This window comes from Chenopodium album, chromosome 25 (assembly GCF_948465745.1).
Source record: "Chenopodium album chromosome 25, dcCheAlbu1.1, whole genome shotgun sequence".
NCBI lineage: Eukaryota > Viridiplantae > Streptophyta > Magnoliopsida > Caryophyllales > Amaranthaceae > Chenopodium > Chenopodium album.
In genome coordinates this window covers 3058918-3082173 of record NC_137858.1, presented here as the reverse complement: position 1 = coordinate 3082173, position 23256 = coordinate 3058918, and the positions used below count along the sequence as shown (strand labels likewise).

General features: G+C 35.4%; 3 protein-coding genes and 1 pseudogene across 3 annotated transcripts; all 4 read left to right on the top strand.

The window, feature by feature from the left end:
* The first annotated feature begins 261 nt into the window (after nucleotides 1-261).
* On the top strand, nucleotides 262-899 carry LOC145613014 (non-specific lipid-transfer protein A pseudogene; annotated as a pseudogene).
* Nucleotides 900-3703: 2804 nt separating this feature from the next.
* On the top strand, nucleotides 3704-10421 carry LOC145615008 (mitochondrial inner membrane protein OXA1-like). Its single transcript, XM_081670091.1, has 10 exons — nucleotides 3704-3847; nucleotides 4599-5099; nucleotides 6220-6310; nucleotides 7226-7264; nucleotides 7427-7479; nucleotides 7625-7688; nucleotides 7787-7918; nucleotides 8287-8394; nucleotides 9060-9114; nucleotides 9804-10421. Exons 2-10 carry the CDS (start codon nucleotides 4696-4698, stop codon nucleotides 9965-9967), a joined length of 1110 nt encoding a protein of 369 aa, XP_081526217.1. The 5' UTR covers nucleotides 3704-3847; nucleotides 4599-4695; the 3' UTR covers nucleotides 9968-10421.
* Nucleotides 10422-11271: 850 nt separating this feature from the next.
* On the top strand, nucleotides 11272-16564 carry LOC145615007 (mitochondrial inner membrane protein OXA1-like). The gene is made up of 10 exons (XM_081670090.1): nucleotides 11272-11467; nucleotides 11932-12432; nucleotides 13077-13167; nucleotides 13908-13955; nucleotides 14113-14171; nucleotides 14315-14390; nucleotides 14482-14613; nucleotides 14778-14885; nucleotides 15463-15517; nucleotides 16082-16564. Exons 2-10 carry the CDS (start codon nucleotides 11939-11941, stop codon nucleotides 16345-16347), a joined length of 1329 nt encoding a protein of 442 aa, XP_081526216.1. The 5' UTR covers nucleotides 11272-11467; nucleotides 11932-11938; the 3' UTR covers nucleotides 16348-16564.
* A 634-nt stretch (nucleotides 16565-17198) lies between these two features.
* On the top strand, nucleotides 17199-22791 carry LOC145613360 (long chain acyl-CoA synthetase 4-like). The gene is made up of 19 exons (XM_081668454.1): nucleotides 17199-17734; nucleotides 17874-17937; nucleotides 18047-18136; nucleotides 18327-18383; nucleotides 18488-18536; nucleotides 18631-18707; nucleotides 18902-18941; nucleotides 19029-19123; nucleotides 19247-19414; nucleotides 19542-19652; nucleotides 19729-19816; nucleotides 19942-20008; nucleotides 20612-20687; nucleotides 20798-20915; nucleotides 21222-21467; nucleotides 21671-21810; nucleotides 21909-22091; nucleotides 22348-22467; nucleotides 22549-22791. The coding sequence occupies exons 1-19, from the start codon at nucleotides 17583-17585 to the stop codon at nucleotides 22588-22590; spliced, it is 1983 nt and encodes a 660-aa protein (XP_081524580.1). The 5' UTR covers nucleotides 17199-17582; the 3' UTR covers nucleotides 22591-22791.
* Nucleotides 22792-23256: the final 465 nt, after the last annotated feature.

Below are 23256 nucleotides of genomic sequence, written 5' to 3'. Positions count from 1 at the left end.
TAGTCACAAAATATTGAATGCTGCATTTTTCTGCTGGAAAAACAAGATTGTGAGCAAATGCATGACCATAATTTCTGCCATTATCAAAGCAGCATAAAGAAGCTCTTATCAGTGATAAGTTTCTGTGCAGAAATTTAATTTTCTAAGCTTCAGGCACGTATATTTATAGCACAGTCCGGTAACCTTCACAAGCAGACACACAACTTTCCTGCAGTAGCACAATACATTATTTTCTTCTAGCTACATTACATACATTCAGAGATGGCAAACAAAATTACATGTTTTCTTGGTTACATTACTCTACTCAGCTTGCTATTAGCAAGACCGACTCTTTGTGTTCCTTCATGCGTGGATGTTGTGTCAGATTCTGCCCCTTGCTTACCTTTTATTTCAAAAACCACTGATTCGCCTTCAGATTTTTGTTGTGCTGGGATTAGGAATGTGGCAGGCATGGCCAAGAGCCAGTCCGACGAAGTTCAAATTTGCGACTGCTTGAAGGCGAATATGGGTGAATTTGATTATGATCCTAAACTTGTTGCTGCTCTACCTAAGCTATGTTTGGTCAACATCACTCTCCCTCCAATCAACAATACCACTGACTGCTCCAGGTAATGATTCTTTATCTTCTTTCCTACTAAAACACAAATAGTATATACTTGCCACCCCCCCCCCCCCTCCCTTCCGATGCCAACCTGCTTACGTGGTTGGAGTTGATCCATGACTCTGTAAGGGGTCTGATCGTTTAGTCCAACGGGGTCCTCTATCTTATATTCATACCTATCAAAAAAAAAAAAAAAAAAAAAACTTTGCATTATTTATATGGATTCTTGCATTTGTCAGAAGTTTCTTACTGTATCTATCTCTGCAGGGTTAGTTTTGGTCCTGGAATGAAGAATTAAGCTACAGAATTAACACACTGCAGTAAGTCAGCTAGAACTTGTTCTTAAGTTTGTTCCGAGTATACAGTTTATGCAGGATTTTAGTTTGGTATAAATTTACTATATTGAACACAGTTTGTTTTGAGTAGGTTTCAAATTTACTGATTTTTTATGCAGGATTTGCAAGTGTTGCTAAAAATAAGTGCTCGGTCTTTTAGGAGAGATCATCAATAATGTTAGTGTGAAAATATATGAGAAGAAATAAAGCATCATTATGCTACATCGATCAAATAATGGATTTGTGTCCAAATTATTATCTGTTTAGTAGTTTCTGTATTACAGGAAACAAATGATATGTTGTCTTACTTATATATTAATTTGTGTGTTCTTATGATCTTTGCTTGCAATTCATTACTCGAACAACTTTTATGCTGATTATCATCTGCCCGAGACAGTTAGTGAAAGATGAAACGGGAATAATACCAGTGAATTTGAATGATAATATGATGTAATTAAAAAAAAAAAAAAAAAAAAAGAGTTTACTTGTAAAAGGCCAGCATAACATTGAAACAAAGACTAATGAATCATCCAAGACAATGCTCTTCTGCATTTGATTGATCAATTAAAAGAGAGAATTCGGGGCAAATTTACTCTTGGCCTTGCAGAATCGCAAGCAGTTGAACACTGTCAACCTTACCTGTCTTTCCGGGCTCATACTTGCCTACATTAGTTAATACAAAAAAGGAAAGGACTAAAGAGACAGATGTGTTTAACCAAGCTAGAAAGTTGGCATATTTTGCTTGTTTAAGCCATGTCATGATCTTTTTGTGAGATCAAACCCCAACTGAGTGATCGAATAAATACATTAATCAAATCATCCGTTAACATTGCAACAAACTAAGACAGATAATTCTTAAATCAAACTATAATACTCATCTCTCGTAGAAGGCAGTGAGCTAAAACATGGGCGCGACCAGAGTGGCAGAGCCCAAACAACTAAACCTGTTCATTTCAGAACTTTCATTCTGAAGAACGATTTTTTACTGCAAGGTTGTGTATGAGAACATGTATTTGATATCAATAAACATGCTATAGAATACCAGATTAAAGTAAACAGATTGGGTAGCTCCTAAGTAATCAGCTATCACAATACAACAAAAATAATCCATTCAGTTATAAGTAGCTTCATAATTTATTCAGAAATTAAATAAAAAAGTTTAGGAGAGTAGGAGACTATTTTAGCCATGATAATCAAAATATAAATTTCTGAACTCTTATGATACATTCTCTAGTAGCTAATTTATGATGCTATAGATGTGAAGCATGAAAAAAAAAAACGTGTTATTGTTAGGAAAATAACTCACATGTGAGTTGGGACTAGTTGTCCCACATTAAAGAAATAAAGAAAAAAAAAATGACTAAATAAATTTGGTGGGTCACCCCATCTTATTAATTATTGGTACTAGGATATTAGATATGCTTTTTACATACTTCGTATGTCACAACTCCCCAAGCCCCAACGACCCCCAAGAGTGACACGCCCTAAGCCACATACTAAAACCACAATAAGGCTTGACTTGATCATTCAGAATGTACATGGCATGATGGCAACACCAATTTTTTCTTATTAGCTCTAACCAATTGCCAAATGCATGACACAAATCATTTATCAACACGCATCGAAAACCTCTTGTCTCACGGTTATATATACTTAACGTTAGTTTCATGAAAAATTGCACTTTGTAAGTTGGACTAACATCATTTTGTTACAATGACAACACCAAAGTTAAGAACTTGCTGTCTTAGTCTTGTTATTATTACCATTTTGTCCCTGCAACATCTGCCACAATACAACTCTACAAATCCTGAATTCTTTCAAAGACTGTCAACCAAATGCAGAACCATAATAACAGAACTGTCACCCTGCGCAGATTTCATAAGGGATGAATCGTCCATTCCCGAAGAGGCTTGTTGCAACGGGGTGCACAATGTGGCCGGGTTAGCCAAGGGCCGATCAGGCGTGGCGGAGATTTGTGAGTGTCTTAAGCAAGGATTAGATGATACCACATATGATCCTACTAAAGTTCACCAGTTGCCTACTCAATGTGGAGCTAATATTGATTTCCCTCCTGTTAATTTTAATGTTGATTGCACTCAATAACTTTATTGCTTTACTATATCTACGATTGTTTTAAGTTGCAAATGTACGGATTAATTCTTGTTATATGTATCATGATAATTGTATGAAGTTACTGATAAGAATTTGGATGATCATCATGCATGTTTAGTTGGAAATTTATTTTGATCAATTAGTTCAATTTGGAACTATTTTGTTTACTACACTTTTGTTTTACATTTACAGTGTGTTATATTCACCTGATTTTCCGTTATGTACATATAAAAGGTTATCCTAGTAGAATTATGAATAATAGCACCGATCTTTTTTTTAAGCTTAATTTCAATTCCGTTCAGTTCAGTTCAGCTCCAATCAATTCAGTTCAGCTCCTAATTTCTTTCTCTCGTAAAATATTCATTTCAGCTCTATTTAATTCAGTTCAGTTCAATTCCAACCATTTCAGTAAATGTGAGTAGACCCCTAGTGTAACTCAATTCAAAATTACACCCTGGTAGGCACAATGATATATACACCATGAGTATATGACTCGAACCCTAACTAGACCCGACCCAATACCCCACCTTGACATTTTGACACCAGCGCAAGGATGACACGCACAAAAAAAAAGGACGAAAAGAATAACGGAATACTTAAACAAACACTTTTCAAATGTTGCTTTTAACATTTCAGCATTTTGTTACTCCACAATTTCACATACACCTCCCATGTTTTCGACCTCTAATCATCCATACTTTCAGTTCGAAGATAAAAAAAGAGTGAAAGAAACATTGATTTCAACCAAATCCTGCTTCTATCAGTTGAGCTGATCAAATTCTGCTTCCAATTTTATGCTGTAAGTAATCTCTACTCTGTTTAATCCTTCAATTCCATCATAATTTTGTTAAATAAACACTTAATTCTGGGAAAAAAAAAAATTAATGACAGAATAATCTTCTGCTTTTGGAAATTAAGTTATTTAAATTGGTTGATAATTGATGTAAATGTCACTTGCTTCTTTAATTGTAAGAGTTTTTTTTTTTTTTTTTTTTTTTTTTGCAAAGTTTGCTGCTTTTTGAGACTGATTAATTTTGTGCTTTAGTTTCCAAGAAAATGGGAATTTAGGGTTTATGTTTTCGTACGGACAAAAATTTGTTTATTAAATTAGGAGTTTTGGTGTATAAAAATTCAGTTACATTTTTATCTTTTGCTATATGTATGTACTACGTACTATATAGGTTGCTGAAATTATTGGTGTTACAATATGAAAAAGTTGATAATTTGGTGGTTCAGCCGTTTTTTAACTGTAATTTTGCCTATTTTTGGCTGAAGGGCTGGATTTTCTTGTAGGAAATGAGTGATCTTTATTTTTTGAGAAGATGGTTTAGTGCTTAATTGTAATTTAGTAGTGAATCTATCAAACTTGTGTATTGTCCTTGTATATTAGAATTGTAAAATGTAATGTCTTGTATGTTTTCGCGAATAAGCTTTAAAAGGGTGTTGTTGGAAGTGCAATCTTAGACTCCAGAGATTGGTTTGCTGCAAGTTTTCTTTTGGAATGCATTGTGTCTGTTACATTATCTAATCACTCCTTACTCTATTTTCAGATGGCTTATCGAAGAATGTTATCTAAACAAGGCACCCTTTTGCAGAGATGTTATCACCCGTCATTGAGCCACATTGTTCATCGTGGTGATAAAAGTGATGAGAACTCCCGATCACCATATCCAAGCGCACTCAGTCAACCTGGATGTGGAATTAGTAATAGTGTTTTGTCACACATTCATAAGGGAGGCAACATTGGTGGTAATGGGGGGTGTAAGAAGGCATTTTGGATGGAATAAATTGTTCCCTGCTGTCATATTACCTGATAGTGTTGTACCGTTTTTATCTAGAAAGATTTCAAGCGCAGCTGGTGAAGGATTTGATAATGCTCAACATCATGGTGACAACATTACTAGCATTTTAACTAGTGAAAATGTTGAAGTAGTGTCCTCACAAGTTCCTGCCATTATTGAGGTAGCTGTTGCAGCTGCTGATTCTGCCTTCCCAGTTGCTGCACTGCAGTACTTGATTGATGCTGTGCAGACATTGACTGGATTGAATTGGTATAACTTCTTGTTTTGTTAATATATTTTTTTTTTGTAAGGCCGGCTATTTTATTTTCATCTCTATTATTTTTCTTAATTTGTAGACCTTAACAGCTCTTTGTGTTTGAAGTCTACTATAAGATTAAACATTTAAACCACCCTAAAAGATCAGTCTTTCGGTTTATTATATTAACAATTTGTTTGTTGATGGGGATGACAGGGGCAGTCTGTCTGTTACTTTGATTTAGTGATATAATTTCCATTTCAAGCGCTTAGTGCTTTTGAAATAACAAAGCTATGTGATAATATAGCTTAAGCTCTCGAAGTATTTGCATTCTAGTGCAATTTAACAAGGTGTTGAGATTGGAACTTCCGTATTTTCGGGTGGGCTAGAGTAGAGAGAAGACATCTTTGACTAGTGAAACAGGCTATGTAATCATGTCCAGAATATCAAGGGGGTTAAGAACCTGAAATGGGCACATTCTTTTCTTTTGAGTGGAGAATAGTTTGATTTGAGGATTTCTTTAATATTTTAATAAAAGGTTATCCTACTAATTTCATTTCCCTTAGTGTGCAACTATAAAGGATTATTTTTGCTGTGTTTTTCCTCTCACTGTGTGAGTGCGTAGGGGGGGAGGGGGGGGGGGGGGGGAAGGATGAAGTTTGAGCCTTTGGTTTGGAAGCCATACAAAATTAATACTCACTACGTTTTCTTTTGATGTACCCATTTGCTATGGACTCATGTTTCAAGGAAAGTTGAGTGGGTGTAAGGAAAGTGAATACACTAAGAAAGATAAAGGAAGGTAGGTGTAAGAAAATTTTGGATCAAGTAAAAGAGAGTGAGTGGAAAGGTATAACTAATATGGAGTATGGGGGTAAGATGTAAAACATGTTTGCCAAAATTAGAATAAAATAGAAGTGGGTTCCAAAAAAAAAAAAAAAATAATAAAAAAAAAAAAAAAGAGAGGGAGTATAAGATGGCCAGTTAATTATGATCTGAAAACTTAGGTAATAGACTGTTAAAATCTGTAATTTGGTTTGCATGTTTTGAGGCCTCACCGTATTATGAGATTATGTATTTCTATTAGATATTTTCCTTGATATGGAGTATCAAACATTGCCTTTCTTTACCTCTTAGGTGGGCAGCTATTGCTATAACAACTTTAATGATTGAAGTAGCAGTCCTGCCTTTTGCGATAAATCAGTTAAGAGCTGCTTATAAACGTAAGGTGAGTCTATGTGCTTGTAATTTCGAGTGATTGTCCCTTTTTATCCCCTCTTTTCTTATCAGTATAATAGCTACTTCTTTTGGATTATCATTGCCATTATACAATTTCAAAAGCTGTCAAGAGTTTATGCTATGTGATTATGGAGACTTTACAAACTTTATGAAATGGAAGAGCATCTCAGCCTTTTCACATAAAGCATCTGAAAGCTGCTTATATAAACTTAATGTGAATCTCTGTGCGTGGATATTTGAATGGTTTTCATATCACCACCCCCCACCCCCCCTTCTGTTTTCTTCTGTCATTAGTAAAATAGTTAACTGCTTTAGATTGACATTACCACCATAACTTTCACCATCTGTCTAAAGGTTATGCTTTGTTATTGTGTTATTAACAAATAGTACTGTATGGCGGTGCAAACTTTTCTGGGAAAATACTATATTCTTCTGTTTAGCACTTTTTTTTTATCAATTTGTATTCCAATGAATTTGATCCTTTTTTCGTAATGTTTTCTGCTTGATGCAAGGACAGCCGGACATACATAACCTACCATGTTGAACCTCATCATTTACAGTTTTACACTGTTTATTTTATGATGTTAAATAAAATGGGTTGAAAGTAAGTCACCCATTCTTAATTATCATTGTATTTCCTCTGCTACCCTTATTTGGTTTCTGGATTATAAGGAAATGTAGGGAGTAAGATGTTGTGTTCTTAGGCCAATTTGTGATCCATCTTTTACTTTTGCATGATGGTCTGATGCCGTCATGTGTGCTATCATTATCGTGATCATGTCAACCCATTAAGCTTCTCTTACTTAGTTACTTGTGTTATTGTGATTGGCTTAAACCAAAGTGATGAAATAATTTTAGTTGTGATGCTGGTATGCCAATTCAATGTATATTCATTCCTGTGCAGTTGCTACGTTTGGAGGAGCTGAAACAGAAATGGCATTTGGTATGAACTTCCCTTATATTGTACCACTAACTGATTGTCTGTTAGATTAGATATATCATCTGAAATGAGATACTGGAAGGCAGGTTACCGAAAGATTCATGCTTGTGTCTTTATATGATGCATGCAATGGAAACTCATATTGCTATCCTGATTTATGTATAGGGCAAGGATTCCAAATCTGAAATTCTAAAGGAATGGAATGCTATCCGTTATCAGTAAGTAATTTTTGTAGACTTGCTATCCATGAGATCTTTAGACTTGCTATCCATGAGATCTAAAAGATCCCCTAATTTGCACAAGCAAATCTTATTGCATTGGCTGGGTTAGCATCTGATCTACATATTTTTGGAATGATGACAGATTTGAAGTTTACCCGAAAGTAGCTCTGATTAACGGTTCTATTTCCATAAGCTTTTTCTTTGCTGTAAGATTTTATACTTTTAACTTGTATGCATCTTGCTCTTTTGATTCAAATAGCATTTATTCTAATTTTTATCTCAAATTTCTTTGATGACGTATCAGATCTCAAACATGGTTGACAAGGTTCCATCATTGAAAAATGGTGGAGCTTTCTGGTTCACTGATCTTACTACTACAGATAGCTTGTATATTTGTCCAGTTCTGACAGCACTATTATTCTTGGCCCACACGGAGGTGAGAAATTGCTATGCACTGCTGAGCACCTCTTGCTGTTGCTCCTCATATCTTCTAATATCTCCGGGTTTTTTAGTTGACGCGTATTCTTTTTATTTTTTTATTTTTTTATTTTTTATTTTTTAAAAAGAAAATCTTCAGCTGACCACACTACAAACTTGATTAAAATCAGCTAAACACATGGTCCGCCCACTTGCTTTAACATTATCTCTCCTCTCCTTCAAGTGTGTGCCTAAATTAAACGTCTCATCTAAAAAGAAACGTGGAAGTACTTGTTATTTTGGTTTTTAGGGCGGGGGGGAGGGGGGATACTAATGTTTCATTGTTAGTTTAACTCACTTTATTGTTGCTTATTACAATTTCATTAGTGCAACATGCTGAGAAGTATGAAAGGACATCCGTCAGCAGGTGGCTTTAAGAGATGCTCAAGGACCTTTGCTATTCTTGTAGTGCCCCTTTCAATGGATCTTTCTAAGGTATTTCCGATGGCCTTCATTAAATGTTGATAAGACTTGTACAAGATTTGTAGAGAAATAAGTAAAAATAGTTAATCATAGCTGTTTCATCTCATTTCATATGACTGAGATCAGTGTTTGACATGCTCCTCCACGCCACCAGGTTACCCCGCTTATTGTTGACTCATTGGCTGTACTTTGTATATGCTTTATCTAATGGTGAAGCCTAAATTTTTTTATTTCATGTAAGCTGTTTTTTTTTTTTTTTTTTTTTTTTTTTTTTTTTTTTTTTTTTGACTTATTATTAGCCAAGGGTTCTTAAAAAGAAAAAAGGAAACACAGATTAGAATAAAACATACAGGAAAGCCATCGGCTTGTTGCACGAATTGAACCCAAGCATGAAATCAAGTGTGGAGCTCTATTTGGAGTAAAAACCATCACTATAATAGCTTCTCGAATGCTTGAAAGAATTGTGCAAAGATACTGTCAAGAAATCTTTTCAGGCAGTCCCTGTCTACCAGTCCCTTCCCATTTCCAATGTGGCTAGCATTATTCTGATGTAAACCCCACGTTAAGTGATTCAGATCGGGTTCGCATATTGATTTCTCTAAATGCATACCTGTGCTCCCTTGTCTATGAATTTTTGATTTAATTCCCTAATATTGAGGATGACAATATTATTGCAGGCATTCTTCTGTTATTTGATAGCCTCCAGGCTGTTTGTGTTGTCATGTGGAGCAGGTGAGTCTTTGACCCTTTAACTTGTTAAATCTAGTATAATAATCCTATACATAATTGAATGATGGCTTTTAAGCAAGCATCTCTGCCCATAATTATCTACTATTACTTCATAGCTTTTTAGCAGTCTTTTTGCCACAAATCTCAGCCATCCACAGTCCATGAACACCCGATAAGTTGAGCCAGAGTACTAATCTATTATTCTTTCCTTCTAGATGGAATTACCACAGAAATGGCCACAATTTGGTTTTGTGTTTGAAGTCCAAACTGCCTGAAAATCTTGCTCCCAGTATTATATATGTTTATTTGAATTATCTTTCCTATCAATTAGGGAAACAAATAGAAATAAGAGTTACTGAAGTTTGTTCCTCGTATGCATTTTGTACGTGGATTCTATTCGCTGAAGGTTCACAGAAGCATCATTAGAACCTTGTTCTGGTGTCCACTTTATAGCCTTAAGAACTATAGAAACTTCTATAGAAATGTATGCATTGGTTAGAAATCTCAAAGTGGTTTAATAAAGATGATCATGGCTGGGCTAGTCCCTTTGACAAGAATTGGGCAGGGTCAGAAAACCTTGCTGTCCCTTTTCTAAAAACAATTTATTTGCCTGCTTGTTGCAGAAAATATTACATCATTAAATGAGTCACAGCTGTGAATGTCCACATTGTGATAAATTTTCTTTCCTGCAGCTATTAAGCGCTCAGAAGTGAGAAAGTTCTTGGATCTTCCAATAGCACCCGCCCCTAAATCTTCTCGTACATCCACCTCACAGTCCCAATCCGAGTCGTCCTCAGATTCAGCAATTCAACAACATGACACGAAAAAGGAACCTAAACAGCCCCATGAGCCATGAAGTTGCACATTTCTCTAATTTCTGTCCAGTGCAGGTTAGCAATTGTGAAACAATAGATAAAAGATCAGATTATCTTGAGGCACAGCTGCACAGGTCCAGTACTCCAGTCCTGTGTCCATGTTAAAAGGCCTCAGGAGCACATTTCTCTTATTTCTGTCCAGTACAGGCTAGCTGTGAGCCTGTGACTTTGCTTCCATTGCTATGTACTTCATTGCAGTTATTTAGAGTTATGATATTATGTCATTTAGAGGGAGTATGTTAGATGATAAGGTCAGACCGATGTAATAGAAGACCTCACACGTAATGTGTCATGGGAATCCATTCAAGTGAACGTATGTAATTGATACTGTATTTTGTAAGGGAAGCTAGAAATAATGCGCATGTAAACAGTGTATCTACTAAAAGGCTTCAATCTATTGTACTCCACATTATCGAGATTACTGCGTGAATTGGATCTTTGCTCTAACACGATGTCATGAAAATGAAGTATGTAAATTTGCTATATTAATGATACTCCATTACCCTTCGTTCTAATCATTTACCTGTACTTCATATGTGCATATGCTTTCTTCTTCTTCCCCATCATTTCGGCCTAGTTTTTTCCGTACTTGTTTTTGATTGGTTTGGTGTTATAGTAGCTTGCATTGTCTAGATATGTTTTAAATACTACCTCCGTTTCTTATTATGTGCAACAAAGGATTATATCTCACAAATAATACCCCTTTGTTGCACATAATAAGAAACAGAGGAAGTAATACTTGTATAGTGTACATTGTTAAATTCCATTTCTTAATCTCTTAAGATTTCAGTGGGACAACTATTAAGAACAAAGTGAGTATTTTACAAAAGCTAATCCCAATAGGCCAATACACATCACAAACTTTAAGTACTACTTTATTAAAAACTAAAAAGTACCTTTTTTATTTTTTTTTTTTTTTTTTTTTTGGGTACGATAATAACTTTGAGTTTTTAATGACTATTATGAAGTCCATAGTAAATTAGTAAAATCCTATACATTATTTTTTAAAAAATTTGCACTCTTATAAATAGTGTTTGAACAATTATATCCTCTAAAATATTAAATACTTATTTATCCTTATTAATAATTTGTCACTTTTGTTTGAGCCCTTAACATAACAATACTACTTGTATGTTATTTGTTTACGAAAGATCTTCTTAGCTACTTATGACGCGTACATTAACTACCCTAGTACAATTAGAAGAAGTAGCTCTTTCTTTTTACGAGTAGAAAAAATAGTTACAACTTACAAGTTAATCTCAACTTCTCAAGGATAAGCAAATGTTATTTTAGGGACAAAATTGTAAAAGTTTACCTTTAAACGGAGATCATAAATCCTTGTCAACTCTGAGCAAAGGAATGAATTCATCAGCTACTATTGCTCGATTCTCATTCTAACGATTTCCCTCAACAATGTCAGAAGTAATTATTGTTATGATGCTAGGGTTTTGATCGTTCCCCCATTGTTTAGCTTCATTGAGGTTATTCTTTGCTGTAACTACACTTTGTTCTTTGCTTTATTATTTCTGATTGATTTCTTTGATTTTTGTTTTGCTTAATTTATATCCGTGTTTTCAGATTGCATTTTCAACTTAGCAATTAGGTTTATGATAATGCGAATTGTTTTGCAGATGATTGTACTGAGTTAGTCAATTCAATTTCTGTTCAATTTAGTTGCTTTGTTGCTGCCTGTATGCTTTCATCAAATTAGGTTTTGTATTGTATTTTGGTAATTATATTTATGTCTTTTTGGTGGCGTAGTTAAGATGATTGGTTGTTGATTGAATTGCTTTCTTTTAAGGGGATTAATCAAAATAATGTATGCCTGTGATTGTGAATTGTAGCTCTTTTAGTGAACATTATACAAAAGCCGGGTTTTGGTGCTGTATTTGTCTAATTGTCTTGTGTTGGGTTACCTTATCTAATTCCTCCTCTCAACATTCAGAATTCAGATGGCTTGCCGACGGATGTTGACAAAACAGGGCACTCTCTTGCGGAGATGGTACCACCCGTCATTGAGCCACATTGTTCATCACGATCATGAAAGCGATGAGAATTTCCAATTGCCATGTCCAAGTCAACCTGGATATGGAATTAGCGATATTGTTGTGTCACAGATTCATAGAAGAAACAACATAGGTGGTAATGGGGGTTTTGGATCACTTTGTGGGCAGAATAAAAGTTTGCCTGCATTCCTTTTCCCAGCAGCAGCAGGGGTTGGACCATCATTGTCTAGATATATGTCAAGTGCAACTGGAGAAGGCTCTGACAAAGTTGACAATCTTGGTGACATTGCCCACATTTTTACCGATGAAACTGTGGAAGCAGTTTCTTCAGCAACTCCTGCCGTTAATGAGGTGGCTGTTGCAGCTGCTGATTCTGCCTTCCCAGTTGCTGCACTGCAACACTTGATTGATGCTGTTCATTCATTTACTGGATTGAATTGGTATACCTTCCTTTTGTTTTATTATTTTAGTTTCTGTTAAATCGGTTCCTTGACTTTTATCTGTGGTGAGATTGGAGTAAAGAGGGAAAGTTGGTGAGATGGAAAGTTCATTTTTTAGGTGGAGAGCTAGCATGGAAAGAGAGATCCTTTTGAATTATGTCAATATATGCTCATGAATATCTAAAAGTGGACAAGGAATTGAGATAGGAACTTGCCTTTCTTTGGCAGAGGGCTGGAGTGGAAGGAGGATATCTTTGACAATTGTATCGACTATCGAGATAGAATCTTTTATTCTTATTGCTGGACAATAATCTGAATAGAGGATATCTCTTGACTTTTTTTATTAGGGTATACTAGTGTTTTTCTTTCTTTTATGACTAGAACTAAAAAGGTGTTTTGTTGAGGGGTTGGGGTTATGAAATCTGAACCTTTGGTCTGGAAGCAATAGAGAATATATGAAAGGCAGAAGCAAAAAAAATATATGGCAAAGAAGGATTGGATGAGAAATCTTAAAAGGCTTAAATTCTAGTAAGTAATATGTGATCTAGATTGGTCGTTGTGAAACCTAACCATATCATCTAGTTCGCTGTATTTTAGTTCGATTTTGTCCGGGATTTCATATTTTGGCTCTCTTTGTATTCCAGGTGGGCAGCTATTGCTGTAACAACTATTTTAATTCGAGGAGCAACATTGCCTTTACTCATCAGTCAACTCAAAGCTACTTATAAACTCAATGTGAGTCTTTATGCTTGAATATTTGAGTAATCACTCCTTGTTTCTTCTCTTATCAGTAATGTAGCTATATCATATTGTTTGGAAGATTTTTATACCATTATGAAATTCAATAAGCTGTCCAGATTTAATGTTATGTAATCATTGATAATACAGCACAAGCTTCTGTAGGAAAATTTTAAATTCTTTGGATGTCATTGTTATTTGTTACTGCTGAGTGCTGACCCGCTCTACATTTTTTGTTTAAAAAAAAAAAAAAAAATTAATCTGTTTGTACAACTGTATTTCTTATCTTAGTGCGGTCTGTTTGATTGTAATAGCTTATAATATAAAAAAAAAGTGATGTTATGTAATTGACATTGCTTGCAAGTCGCCATTTCACAATTAGTTGTTATACTTCTACTGCTGTTTGTTTCCCTTCTATTTTTTTAGTTGTATGTGTGTGTGCGTGGTGGGATTAAGGCTTTGATTGATTGATTGATTGTGTGTGCGTGGTGGTGGTGGTTGGGGGGGGGGGGGGGGGGAGGGGTAGTTGTTGGCTTGTTGCAGCTGCTAAATGTAATAAAGAGGTAATGTTGTTAGGCCATGCGACTCATCTCTTACATTAACATGATGAAGGTCTAGTGCATGCAATCCTTACTGTTTTCATGTCAACTTGCTCTATTTTTGATTTGTACTTCGTATTTTATATATTCTAACCTTGTTACTAGTATTCCATTTTGATGCAATTCATTCCTGTGTAGTTGATAAGACCACGGTTGGAGGAGATAAAACAGACGGTGCAAGCTTCGGTATGAACTTCCCACCTGTTGTTCGCGTATTAGGTTAGATTTATTTTATCTTAGATTAAATTTTTGAGGCTTACCAATATTCATGTTTACGCCTTTTTTCATTTCATATTAATTATTTGATGGGTGTTAACTATTTATCCTGATTTATATTTTTCAGCGTATGGATCCTGTTGCTGTTGCTGAAGGCCAAAAGGAAATGAATGCTTTGCTAAATCAGTAAGTAATTTTCTTGGGCCACTATCCTGGACATCTCAGTATCTGAGAGATCCACTAATTTGCATAAGATAGTCTTGTTGCGTTGGCTGAAAATGCTGGACGCATGTTAGTGTCTAATTTTCTTCGTTGCTGAACGGTGACAGGTATGGAGTTAGCCCACTCACTCCATTGAAAGGACTTCTAATTCAAGGCCCTATCTTCATCAGCTTTTTCTTAGCTGTAAGATTTTATTCCTGTAAGCGTCTCAAATTTTTTGATTGTAATAGTATTACTCTAATTTTCATCTCAAAACTCTGTATTTATGTATCAGATCTCAAACATGGTTGAGAAGGTTCCATCAATGAAATCTGGTGGAGCGCTCTGGTTCACAGATCTCACTACTCCAGATAGTTTGTTTATTTTTCCAGTTCTAGCATCACTGTCATTCTTGGTCCTTGTAGAGGTGAGGAGTTTCGATGTGCTTCTGAGCACCTCTTGCCGTTGCATTCCTTATCTTTTTCTGTTTCTAATTCTCTGTCAAATTTGCTGTCTCTTTTTATCGTCCTTTCTGAGGGAGAAGAGGAGGGTGCTGTTACTAACATTTTATTGCTGTTTCACTAACCTTAGTACAACATGCAAGAAGGCTTTGAAGGTAATCCTAACTCTGATAAAATGAAGAAGGTCTCAAGGGTCTTTGCTATTCTTGCAGTGCCATTTACAATGGCTTTTCCTAAGGTATGCCACCATTTCCAGGCTTACTAAAATTGCAGAAAAAAAGGGTTTATCCTATTAGTTACTTGTCAGTTCTAATAAATGGATTTGTGATATCAGTGCTATGTTTGAACCCCTCCTCACTCTCTCTTTGGTTAGTTGACTGTACTATTTGAATAAGGATTTTACTTCTACTCTTATTGTGGAGTCAAATTTATGTGGGTGGTGGATGACTGGATGGGATATGGGCTTAAAATTATTTTATCCTTTATAGGCAAAGGGTAGGAAGAAAAAAGCGGATAGAATGTAAAGAAGAAATAAACGGGAAAAATAAAAGCCAGACTTGTTGAAAGGCTTGAACAGATTACAACTTCACAAGCACATGAACAAGAGTGGAGGAGTAATTATTCTACTGTGCCCCTTTTAGTTTCTAGTTTCTCCAATGAGGCTAGCACTACTCTCATGTAATGACCCTGTGTTGTATGCATTCATTTAGCTTATTGATGTCTACCGATTTATAAATGTGCTGCTTTTTGGATGTATGCCTGATTTGATTTCTAATGTTGAGAAAGCCTTATTTATTTATTTATTTTTATTGCAGGCACTCTTTTGCTATTGGATTACCTCCAACCTGTTTTCAATGTCATATGGATTAGGTGAATATTTGACCATTTAATTTGTTGGTTTTCTGGTCTATTATGAAGAATTAGTATGTACAGTAATGGACTAAATATGATTTTTATCAGTTTCTTTTATTTTATCGTGTTCAGTAGTATGGCAGTCCTTTTGCCATGAGTCTCCATATTCCTTAATGCATATTGAGGTGCTTTTCTGACAAATAACAAAATTATGTACCTGGGATTTTGGGATGTTGAGTCTGCATACTTTATACAATGTTAAGTATTCTTGCCATCCACTTGTATGATCATTGACAAGAGATAGCGTTTGGTTTATCATTACCGCCTAAAAGTTCATTGCAGTGTTTGTATCCAGTATCCACTTTAGCCTTAGAGCTCTATAGAGAATTCTGGAAAATTGTTTGCTTTGGTAGGAATTCTTGGAAGTAATTTTATCTTCGAAAACCTTGTTCTAATCCCTTTTCTAGAACGGCATCTGGCAAGCTAGCTGTGGCCTGCTCTGCAAGATTTCACTTTTCTCATTAAGAGTTGCAAATGTGAGTTTCACATTTTGAATTTTATCATAACTTTTCCTTCTTGCAGCTATTAGGCATCCAGAAGTGAGAAAGCTCTTGGATCTAACCGAAGCACCCTTATCTCCACCTAGTAAACCCACATCACAGTCTCAGTCAGAGCTACCATCAGTTTCAGCAACCCAACAACAATACACTCCATCGGAATCTAAGCCCTCTGAGACGTCAAAAGTTGCTGACAGAAGGACATCTTCACATGCAATTATGAAACAAAGGATCAGATATCTTGAAGAACAACTAAAGGGAAATAAGGGAAGGAAGAAAAAGAAGCAGTAGTAAGTTGTACCCTATTATGCTACCGAAGCCTCCATTGTTTTTGTTGTCAGGTTTTTCATTCTATCAGAATCTAATTGATTATCTTTGTAAGCAACGTTACAGCATTGTTGTTGAAGCCGTTGCTCTAATTCCATGTTAAGAACGTGTATGATAGGCTTAATCAATTTTGTACCTTGATTCTTACTTCTATATACTCCTGTTTTGTAGATTTTTTTGACTTGCTTTGGATCTATGCCTCAGTGGGTCTGACTAAGATATTATTTCTTGTGAGCTGAATGTTGGAAACTTGTACAATGCCCTAAAAAAGTACCTAAGTACAAGACAAGTTGTAGAAAACATTTCAATAAAAAGGTTATTTGAAAGATTTTTTGTATTACAGTATTGTGAGCTACCAGCATGTTTGTATAAGATTCCTGCTCCGCCGTTTCAAAATTATGTGATACTCGTATAATAAATAATAAGGGTAATGTTATACGCAACCGTGAGGATAAAACACTTGTAATAAAAGAAAACTGCAGAGATTATGTTTGTATGCTGTGTAATATAAGTTTTGGATGATTGAAGACTAAATAACAGACAATTTATGCTAATGTGATGTACTATTTTTTCCGGGTATTTTTTAATTGCGAGTGTTTAATTATTCACTTCTTTCATAAGAGATTGTGGGCTGATGCTTGTTATAAACTTAACTTCTACGATGGTTAGAATACGACGGGTTACAGAAAACATTTTACTAAGAATGATTTATTGGAAGTTATATTATTTTATTGGTTGTTTAAAGTAGTTGATCTAACCTACCACCCACCACCAATCACAGAGAAATAGATCATCCTTGTTTTATAGCGTGAAATATACAAATGACTCCGTTGTATGATGTAATAATTACACATATAAAACCTGAAAATTAGAACATACACCCGGTTACATGTAACTTAAGAATAGTCCAATACATATCAAACATTTTATTATTATCGTAACTTAGGAAGAATCCAAATATGTCCCATAAGCAGTAAATAGTCAAAAATAGTTGCTTTGTCACCCAAGTTTGTATTTTAACAAAAACTTGGTTGATTTTGGCCACCAAAAGCTTCTAACTTCTTGAAAGTCTTACCAAGGACATTTCTTGTGCTGTCTATATTCTATAAGAGCATTACCTTTATGGAGGGAAGAGAAAATATTGAAATCAAAACTGAAGTAATTTTCGACAAAAGAGAGAGAAAAGATCAGCAAAAGGAATGGCAGAGAAGAAGTATGTGGTGGAGGTGGAAGGGGGCAAAGAAGCGAAGCACGGGAAGCCATCAGTTGGACCAGTTTACAGGAGTGTTAATGCTAAAGATGGTTTCCCACCTCTTTTACCAGGAATGGAAACTTGCTGGGATATTTTCCGGTATGATCATTAGTATTGTTTTTCATTCTAGTATTGTCAAGTATAAGATTATTTGTATTTCACTTCACTAAATCATGTAAATAATCTGTATGCATATGGTTTGTTACTTGATACGTTGGTTTGTATTTCATGATTGCAGCATGTCAGTTGAGAAATTTCCTGAGAATCAAATGCTTGGATATCGTGAAACCGAGAATGGCAAAGTAAGGAGGCCTTACACTCTTACAGATTGTCCCTTCTTCTGTTTTGTGTGTCTTACCCTTACATGTTGACATGCTTGCTTTTTTATGTGCTTCCATGGATAACTCACAGGTAGGAAACTATAATTGGTTAACATACAAGGAGGTTTATGACATTGTCATGAAAGTTGGAGCATCTATCCGCAGCTGTGGAGTCAGAAAAGTGAGTTACTGTATATCTTGACATAATAAAACATTTCTTGTTTAAGGATGAATTTCTGCTCTTAGTGGTAAGAGTGTTTATAATTTAAGTCAGTTTCAGAGCCAACAAATGACATTCTGTAGGATATATATATGTATGATTGATAATTGAAGTGGCTTGTTTTCCTAACCTTTTTTCTTCAATTTTGCAGGGAGAAAAATGTGGTATCTACAGTACTAATTGCCCAAAGTGGATGATCAGCATGCAGGTACAGATCTGATACCACTTGCTGATGCAGCAGTTTTTTTTTTTTTAAAAAAAAAAAAAAATCTAAGAAGTATTGTTGATGTCTGTTGCTATAAATGTTTGCAGGCGTGTAATGCTCATGGATTGTATTGCGTCCCTCTTTATGATTCTTTAGGTATGAATTCAGTACTATCTAGAAAGATGTTACTAGAAAAGAGCTGTTGCTAGTTGGAGAGTGTATAAGCGTTAACATGTTTTTTTTCTAATAGGTGCTGGTGCAGTAGAATTCATTTTATGTCACGCAGAGGTGTCTATTGCTTTCGTTGAAGAAAAGAAGATGCCAGAGGTAAAGTGACTTTAACATAGAGTTGCAGAGCTACATGCAAAGTTGCAATGTTTTGAAATATTAAATTTTAATCTTACGACTTATAAGGATTTAGGCTAAGTGCATGTATGTTTAAGCTTCTTATCAATATTATCCTTTCTATCAGAATGATGTTAAAGGCAGGATTTGTTATAACTATAGCTCCTTTTGGACAGGTTATCAAGACATTGCCGAAGACAACAAAATACTTGAAAAGTAAGTTGAATTTTTTGTATCCTTATTACCGGTAAATGAAATAATTGTTTTTTTTCTTTTTACTAACATTTTCTTTCTGTAACACAGCACTTGTGAGCTTTGGCAAGGTTCAAACTGACCATAAAGAAGATGCTAAAAGATTAGGCTTGGCAGTCTACTCCTGGGATGAGTTTCTTCAACTGGTATGTCATGCTCAATTTCCTGTACTTTTTTCCCTCTTTTCTTTTTCCAATTTGGTGGGAATCTCCTCTAAATTGTACCTAGTAGCATTTCTAACACTCATCTGCATGAAAATGCACATACAGGGAAACAATCAACATTTTGATCTTCCTGAAAAAAAGAAATCCGACATTTGCACAATAATGTATACTAGTGGTACAACGAGTGAACCCAAGGGAGTATTGATTTCAAATGAAACTGTTGTCACAGTTGTATCTGGCATTAATTTTTCTTTGAAGAGCATAAATGAAGAGGTAAGTTCAGAGTCATCCTTTCCTGCATGTGAAAACCAGACACTGTATTATGCTGGTATGTGGTTTTTGTATTAGTAGTTTGACATTTATTTTCTGTTCTTGTGATTCTCTTTGGAAAATTTGACAGCTTAGTCCGGATGATGTATACCTCTCATACCTTCCCCTAGCACATATCTTTGATCGAGTGGTTGAGGAATTGTTTATCTCGATTGGTGCTTCAATAGGATATTGGCGTGGGGTAAGTGAAAACCTTGATATATTTTTGCAACAAATGAAATCTTTCTTCATACTTACTCGGTCTATTGCTTACTCAGGATGTCAAACTACTGGCTGAAGACATCAAGGATCTGAAACCAACACTTCTTTGTTCTGTTCCACGTGTGCTAGAAAGAATTTATTCAGGTAAGCATCAGAAATGTTTTTTATACTGAAGTAGCCTCTGAAGCAGCTATTGTGATCTTTTGTGCTGTTGCACTCACTGCTTTTTACACTGATGGCCCATCTACTGTATTTCTGTGTGACATCAGGTCTGATGGAAAAGATCTCATCTTCTGGGGCTCTGAAGCGTACATTATTCAATGTCGCCTACTCCTAGTAAGTTAAAGCTTACAAAATATTTCTGCTAGAGAGCATTTTCATTCAAATACAAATTTAGAACAGCTGTTTAGAGTTAATAGATGTACATTGCCATCTCGGGGGGATCTTTCTTATAGAACAATATGTCACACTTACTAAAAGCTATCATTAAGACCAGTATAGGGGAGTTCAAAGTTTAACCTACTTAATTGGAAAGTGATCTCCATTACTTATGGACAGAGGGAGTGTTACATTAGAGAAGATTATTCAGCCAGAAACAAGCTTGAGCAGGAATTACAATCTTCAACATCAAGTATCTGTTACACTTCCTTAAAGAATTCCGATTGGAGAAACAGTCATATAACCATAACCTGCATATATTTTAGTTGAGTATCTGCAATCTTTGTAAATTGGCTAATACGTATTAAAATTTCATTAATAACCAAAAATAAGGATTACAGCAAAGATACAAGAGCAAGAAAAACATATACATCCACAAAGCCTAGAATTAGATTAAAAATGTTCTTGGGATACTTCTATGTGAACATGGGTAATTGGTTGTGAAAGGATATTCCAATTGTATTTTTCTCCGTAAACTAACCTATGGTTTGAATTATGCAGCAAGTTGGGCAACTTGAACAAAGGGTATAAGCACGAAGAAGCTTCCCCCCTTTTTGATAAGATCGTTTTTAGTAAGGTAATATGAGCTGTTAGAAGAGTTTCAGATTGATGGATATTGCTTCTCCTCTTAAAAAAGGTTTATTTTTGTTCCTCTGACTATTATATTTGCTATCAATGTGGCCTCAGATCAAGGAGGGTCTTGGAGGGAAACTTCGTTTAATTCTTTCAGGAGGAGCACCTCTTGCTCCCAGTGTAGAAACTTTCCTACGCGTGGTCACATGTGCTCATGTGCTTCAAGGATACGGTATGCTGTTTGCTAGTCATTTCTCTGTATGAACAAATCAATACTAAACTCAGCCCTTCTCCAAGTAATAGACCTAGTAGTATAGAAACTGAGAATGAACTAGCATACATTTGAAGGATTTCAAGTTCTATTTGGATTATCTTGGAGTGAAAATTTGCAATGTATGTATATGTTATTTTAAAGAATTTCTTAGGGAAAATACTGTATCTTCAAGATCACATAGACATTAATCACATTATCACTGATAATAACAACTAATAATAATTGTAATAAATAAGAATGACTGGATCTCCTTTTATCACACAGGTCTTACTGAAAGCTGTGCAGCTTCATTCATTGCACAACCTCATGATATGGCAATGATTGGAACTGTGGGACCCCCTGTACCAAATGTTGATATCTGCTTAGAATCAGTTCCAGAAATGGGGTATGATGCTCTTTCCAGCACCCCGCGTGGAGAGGTATGCATTCGAGGAAATACCCTTTTCACAGGTTACTATAAACGAGAAGACCTCACTGACGAAGTCATGGTTGATGGCTGGTTTCACACAGGTTAGTCTGATCAAGTGTTTTTTTTTCTTCAGTTAGACTGATAGAATTCACTTCCTAGTTCCCAGAGGCTGGAGCTGATCAGAGGTAATGGCCAAAAAAGCCTACCCATTATCCCCGGTCCAGTTAATCTGCCCAAACTTTGACAGGCCAATTATTAGTTACTACTACTGTATTTTGATATAGATCATCAACTATCTATACAGGGGATATTGGAGAGTGGCAATCAGATGGGTGCATGAAGATAATTGATCGCAAGAAAAACATCTTCAAGCTCTCACAAGGAGAATATGTTTCTGTTGAAAACTTGGAGAATACATACAGTCTTGCCTCAGAAATCGATTCTGTATGTCTGATCTTTGCTTTACCATAAGAATAAGCAAATTTGTAGGATCATTAGAATTATATAATTTGCTTTGTTCTGAATTTGTCTGTCTGTTTCAGATATGGGTTTATGGAAACAGCTTCCAGTCTTTCCTTGTTGCTGTTATCAACCCCAACAAGAAGGCTCTGGAATGCTGGGCTGAAGAACAAGGTATTGCAGGTGACTTTAGTTCACTATGCCAGAATCCTAAAGCAAAGGCCTTCTTCATTGAGAAACTCAACCAGATTGCCAAAGAGAACAAGGTACTTTTCTCTTGGAACGCAAATTTTGATAGGTTTTGCACAACACTATTCACAAGATAATATTAAGCTACCCAAAAAGCTAATGCCAAACAGACACTAAGGCCTGAATATCCATGTGAAAGTAGACATTAGAGCTTACAGTAGTGTTCAAAGGTTAAAAATCCAAGTTACAGTAGGTTCCGAGTTCAAATGCACCACTCTGCTTTTATCAATTCCTCCTGTATTGAAATTGTCCAATTCATTTCATTTCTTACAGTTGAAAGGTTTCGAGATAATCAAAGCAGTACATCTTGACCCTGTGCCATTTGACATGGAACGCGATCTCTTGACTCCAACTTTTAAGAAGAAAAGGCCTCAATTGCTCAAGTACTATAAAGTTGGTACATCTTAATAAATATGGATCTTGTGTTTTCAAGGCATAACATTAAATTGGTCCCTGATGGAATTGTTCTTACAGGATGTTGTTGACACATTATACCAAGAACGGAACGTGAAATGAGTAATGAAAATCATATCAAAGCATCAACTCTGCTGCAAATTGGACATCTATTACATTTTAATGCTGTCAGTGACACAGATTGTAGATTGACATGGATATACATGAAAAGATTTGATTTTCTTCAAAAAAAAATGAAAAGATTTGATTTGTACATGTAGACTATTCTTCACTTTGCACTTGAAATATTTGATATAAAAATACAGAAGGAATTTCAGTAAACTCTTTTTGATTGTCTATATGATTTTACTACACTAATATTACATACATTGTGATGATCTATAAATAATACTATAAATCTACAAATTGAAGCAAAATTTACTTGAAATGAGAAAAGAGGCTAAGAGGCTTTCTTCAGAAGTGAAATCTGGCTCAGTTGGCTGTTGCAGGTTAAGGTATGTCCTCAGCAAACTTCTGGCATTTTGTGGACTGTTACATCCCAGCAGATTACGCAGTGCATTGACAGAAAACCTTGGCACAAGTAAGGAGGCACCTAAATTTTGTGAACTTCCACCCTCTGCCAAAGTTTATTGTTCAATCTCCTGTAAAAGATTACTTGAGCTTCATTTTGTAGCATCGCTGCCATGTTGCCTGTATGAAACGGGCTGCCCATGTTCTCCACTGTTGTGAGAACCTGAATGCATCATGATATATAGGTTGTTATAAAAT